Consider the following 5,864-nt stretch of genomic DNA (forward strand, 5'->3'; position numbering starts at 1 on the left):
GATTCAGACTTGATTGGGGCAAAGCAGACTCCATGTGCTTATTTTTATACACGTCATTTGGGAAGTTATATAGCCAAAGGAACAGAAAATGTGTTGCTCCCTTGCCAAATTATCACGTATCCCTTACTCAAATCAGGAGGGCATCCTAATCAACAAGTTGGCGACCTTACTACAATGACAACCCCAGGTCAACTTGGGAAAGTGTAGGGACAGATCTAAATACCATTAAAGAAAGAAAGAAAGAAGAAAGGAAAGGAAAGGAAACAACCAACAATCCTTATAATTATCATCATCTGCTGCTTTTCCCTCTTCTGGCAAAGAAACACGCCATCCATTTGCAGAAATCGCCTGCGGAAACGTTACATCAAAACTAATCACAACGATTAAAATCAGCTTTTCTCTGCAAGAGGAGAGTAAAAAGCAAGTTGGAGGCTGGAATGAGACTATTTCTTCTACAAAAAAAATCTGGGGGAGGAAATTACATGCTATATGGATATATATTCGTATGCACGTTTTAAAGGCGATCAATTCTATGCCCGTGTGATCAGTTAATTTAATTTAACTTTTATTTTGGAGATTGATTTAGACTGGAGGTAGAGACATGAGCTAATTGTATCCTGATCCTTGCCTTGAGGGGTTTCAAAGCCCCTGGAGCAACTATTCTCTGTATTTTGTTCTGTCTACCTTAGCCAAGCGATTGCATTTCTCTCTGGTATAGCGAAGAGAGCAGATCGCTGCTGGGAGAGAGAAATATCGGAAGTGGGGAGGCAAAAACACACAGAGAGGGACAGAGAGAGAGAGAAGGGGTACTTGGAAAAAGAGAGATACGCACACTCTGTGGCTTCAATGTTTCAGGTAAGATCTGGCTGGTTTGTTATTATTTGCGAAGGAGGGTTTGGCTGGGACTCTGGGCGCAAGTCGCTTTTACGCATGTGCTAGGCAATGGGTGAGCGCCGCACACTCTTCGAAACACAAGGCAAGGCGAGACGCGGGCCTGGCAAATCCCCCCTTCTCGGTTCACTGGAACCGGGGTGATGTGTGAGCGGACGCGGGCGGGCTGGGCTGGAACCGGGACGCGCCTTTGGCAAAGCCTCCCGCCAACCTCCATCGCAACCGTTCAGCCGAACAAGGAACGCGCATCGTCCAAACGGCTACTGATTTGGAAGCGTTCCCCTTTCCCTACCCAACCCAGTCCCTCCTCGCCGCCCCTTTCCGAGGGGGGCAGCCAATCCACCCCGTTGTGCTGCGCCGCCATGAGCTTCTGCTTTCGCAATTAGCCAAGCTGCCGCGCGCGCTCCAATGAGCCCGTTGCGATTGCTTTTCCCGGCGGGCTTGAGGGTGCTTTGCTTCCCCTCCCTCCCTGCCTGCCTGCCTTCCTTTCTTTTGGAAGAGTGCAGCGGGAAGGGTGGGGAGCTGGGCGGCCGGGACTGGGTGGGGGCAGCTCGCGAGTTGAGCCTGGGCTAGTATTGTTTGGCGGCGCTCTGCGCCCCAGCTGGCCGCGAGAGAGACGCCATTATGTGTGAGAGCTGCGCGTGTGCTCGCCTGTTGCCCCCAGGGCCGCTCGCCTTCTCTGTTGCAGAGGGAGGCACCTTCCCCACTGGGCCGGCTGGCGCGGGCGCGCTTGCGTCCGCGCACGTGCGAAGGGGTGGCCCGGCCTTCCCCCATGACCTCGCTCCCTCCCTCTCCCGCTTTCACGTGGCCCCTCGCGCTGGCAGCTGCCGGTCGCGGTGGAAGAAGCGGGCGGCGGTCGAAGCGCTCCCGCTGCCCCCAGACGGCGGCATCGGGTTTCCGCGGGGCCGCTCGCTTTGCCTTGGAGGCGCTGGTTGGCTCGCTTCCCCCCTGGCGCGGCACTCACGGCCGCCCTCCCCTGGCCAGGCTCCTTAAGGCGCTAGCGAGCTTCCCGCTGCTGGTCAGGATCCGTGTCCCCTCCCGCGCTGTTCGCCGGACTCTTTGAGCAGCCAGAGCCTCGCCTTGAAAACCACCATCTGCTCGCCTTAAGTACGAGCAGAGGATTCAGAAATGGTTCGTCCAGAAACTGGCAAGGGCTCCGGCTCGCTGGCTGCCTCTAGTCGCGGGCTGCAGAGCCCTCCTCTTGCCTATCCATGGGGTTTCTGCAGAATTTGCTGGGGTTGGGAATGAGTATTGTCAAAACTAGTCGCAAAAATGGGTGGGTGGGAACCGCTGGGACATTTAACCAGAGGGATAAAATAGGGATGATGATGATGTTTATGTAAGCCGCCTTTGGTTGTAGGGGACAACGCAGGCTGTCAATTTAATAAATCAGCCAGGATGGAATCTTGTGAATTGCAAATAATTTGTTATTTCCGTGGGAGTAAATAGGACGCAGTATTCACCACATTTGGAACTTATTTCTAAATCTGTGCATTGCGCTATTAGTATGCTGGACTGTCAGGACTAGCTGCCATGAAGGTTCCTGAGCATGTTCAGAGTTGTTTTGGAGGATGTAAAGCACAACTAGCCCCTGTGAGATTTTGTGGCAGCCTTTCCAGAAGGCTTAAGCTCCAGCACCTTTCTCAAACTTGTTATTCACCAAAAGTCAAACTTCAGCTCAGTTAGCCCCAGATAGCATGGCTGGTGCTGAGCAATGCTGGCAAATGTATTCAGAAACTTTTGTAGAGTACCAGGTTGGAGAAGGCTGATCTATGATTCTAGAATTTAATCCTAGCAAGCCAACATGTGAATGAGATGGACACTGAAACTGAAACAAACATACACACAACCATGCACTCTTTACACAAACCTTAAAAACACACTTGTTTCAAACCAGTGACTCTGAAGTGTATGGGTTTGGAGCAATATTGGATTCATATATGCCCTGTTCTGCAAACAAGCCACAGCTATAATTCCAGAGCGAGCAGTACAGCATGTAACCTATGATCCATGATCCTTTGCAACTGCTTGGGGCCATAAAGTAATCTAGGCTGGCTTTGTCCATTTAGAAACTAAAGGACATTACATGGGAATGTTGAGGAAAAAGATGGGCATTTGGGATGGAGGTTCCCAGTGCCAAGAACAACATGAGGCTGAAGAGCATTCCATGCCCTAGCAGTGCAACACAGTGGGCAAAAGTTAATCAGTCCAAAAACTGGTATAGTCGAAATAAATACATCCTTTCTTCAATGCATCCAAACCAGCTACTTGCAAACAAGACTGCTTAACTTTTTTTTCTTTAGCTTTTCCCTTTCTGTTGGAAGAAAGAGAACAGTTTTAACATCACCATTCTCTAAGAAATGTTCGCCTTCTGGTTTCAATCAACAAAGCTGGCAGACACATACAAGTTTATTTGAGCATACCCTCTGGGTACCAAGCATGCTTGGATTGTTTGAGCAAATTAAAAATGAGGAAAATGGCTTTTACCTTCTCAGCAGTTAGACTCCTTAAGAGTCCTACTTTGAAAGTGGGAGGGAAAAAAAACAACAAACTATAGAGGAGGGAAGGAGAAGGGGATTTCCTAATACACCTAAAATATGCTTTTTTCATAAATGCATAGTACATGCTTGTTTATATAACTTTTATGCATGTACTTTGGAATAGTTTTCAGTTGCAAAATTAAAGCTGCAATACTGTACAAAGATACTTTGGAGTCAGCCCCACTAAACTCAGTGGAACTTCAAAAATGCATAGATAACAACAGTTAGTTAATGAATAAAATGTTAAACTCAATAATCAATTTCTGACATTGGTTATAGACCATTTCTTTATGTTTATATCTTCTAGTATGTTTCGATTTGGGTATGGTCAGGGGATGTGGTTAGTTCAACAAGTAAAACTGTTGACAGAGGTCTGTTATTTCTCTGCAAAGCATTACTGAACAAGTGGGGTTTAATCTGGGCCAGTCCTGCTCCCCCCTCCATTTGTGTCTTTGGGTTCAACTCTGCAACATGCAATAACAAAGAACGATTCATACTTGATGTAGCACAGGGATAATGGACCTTTTTCAGCCAAAGGAGCCAATTCCTTTTTGGAGAAGCTCTTGGAGGGACCCCACATTCCAGGAGTGCACAAAATACCAAGGGCAAAAGGGGTGGAGGAAACCTATAAACATACTAGGCATTTAAATGTACAGAATAGGGTGGAGAAGGGGGGGCACCACCAAATGTTTGGTGGTTGGAAAGGATTGGGGCCTGAGGGTTTGTACCTCTGTGTAGCATAATGGCTGCTTGACTGTACTCTGCAACTGAACTGGTTTGCATCTCATTTCTCTCTGTAGTGCACCAAGTGGCATCAGGCAAGTTTTCAGATGTATGCATTTGTTATATTTATATCCCACCTTCCTTCCAAGGAGCTCAAGGCACCTTACACTGATTCTCCTCCTCTCATTCTCATCCTCATCCTCAGAACAAAAACTCTGTGAGGTAGGTTGGACTGAGAGTCAGACTGGCCCAAAGTCACCATGGCTGAGTGGGTATTAGAACCCAGCCTGCCTGAGAGCCCAGCCCAGTGCTATTAAAGATTACACATGCCCCTTCTACAGTTTGGAGGAAATAGTGCTTGCCTCGGGCAGTATTCAGCAGACTTCAGGCTTGTGGAAGCTTATTTTGTTTTTCCGTGGAATCCCAAGAATCATCACCTGAGTTTAAAAGTGGCTCAACAAGAGTGGACAGAGAATTAATTGTAGAGCAAAGTGCCTCTTCTGAACAGCTGGTCTGCCCAACAATTCCTTTCCAGTACCCAAGCTGGAGCTGAGACACATTTTTTTCACATGCAAATTCCTCCTATTCTCCTTACCTGATTTCAGCAACCCAGTTGCAGAGGAGGGGGAAAGGCTTTGTCTTATCTTTATTGTCAATCCAGTGCAAGCTAGATACCCTTGCTGATCTACTCTGAATCACCCAGGGATACTGCAGGAGATCCTGATCCACTTTCTGCCTGCCCCTGTCTTAAGGAGTATAAGGATTACAAGGAGAGAATGTATGATCAAGCACTCTGTACACTCGGAAGTGTTGATGTATACGTGTTTATGGCACTTGCAACAAAAAGTTGCAATGTAACACTGGTCCCCAAGGGGTGCGGTTGCTGTGCAGCACTCTAGTCAGCCTGGAACTTTGTGCTGCTTTGCAGTTTAGATTATTTCTTGATACGGATCATAACCAGTTTATTTCAGATTTAGGGGCACAATCTTCTTTCAGGTCTTGCCATCTTTAAATGATTAGCGGCCCTTATGAGAGCCACTTAGTTCAGACCCCACACCACAGTAACCTATGGAACAAATGCTATCGCTTTATGATGTACTTTATTTTTGACATTTTTTGATCTGGCAAACATACAAGAAACTGTAGGCAAGTTCTTTATGATCCTGAACACAAAGGTTTGTATGCAAGAATTAGAATGCTGGTGACCTTTTGATCATTCAGCTATAAAATCGAATCATGGAAACTGATCAGACATAATGCAGAAGCTTTGGAAATGAAGGCCAGTTTTTTGCCCAGCCTCTACTCAGCCTCAAACTGATGCCAATTGAGTTAAACCACACACTTAGGAGGACATTTAAAACTAATTCACTCTGAGAGACACTTACTGAAATTTAATATCACGTATTCAAAACGACTGCAGTGCTTTTGGTGTATTAATTATGCCTGAAGCATGACACAAAATGTTCTAGCACACACTAGAGGTCTCTCTCATAACTAAGATTTGTCTGTGTTTACAGTTCTTTCTAATCTTGGAGTTTGCACAATGCCAAATAAGTTTGCAATCTAAAAAAACAAACATACATTTACTTCGGTGCTTTTACCACTTCTAGATACATTATGTATTCCATGCTGTGTAAGATGGTGATTCTGGAGGCAGGAGAGACTAAGGGCATGATTTTATAATTGTTTTACAGAAAAAAAAGTCCTACA

General features: G+C 46.4%; 1 protein-coding gene across 1 annotated transcript in view; it reads left to right on the forward strand.

Annotated features, from left to right (window-relative positions):
* The first annotated feature begins 822 nt into the window (after positions 1–822).
* Positions 823–5,864, forward strand: part of KCTD1 (potassium channel tetramerization domain containing 1) — a 100,095-nt gene continuing 95,053 nt past the window's right edge. Inside the window, exon 1 of the mRNA XM_044424393.1 lies at positions 823–855. Within this exon, the coding sequence (XP_044280328.1) occupies positions 847–855 (9 nt within the window). The 5' untranslated portion in view covers positions 823–846. The remainder of the gene's footprint in view (positions 856–5,864) is intronic.

Source organism: Varanus komodoensis, unplaced genomic scaffold, assembly GCF_004798865.1.
Source record: "Varanus komodoensis strain SLA01 unplaced genomic scaffold, ASM479886v1 scaffold14_1, whole genome shotgun sequence".
NCBI classification, from domain to species: domain Eukaryota; kingdom Metazoa; phylum Chordata; class Lepidosauria; order Squamata; family Varanidae; genus Varanus; species Varanus komodoensis.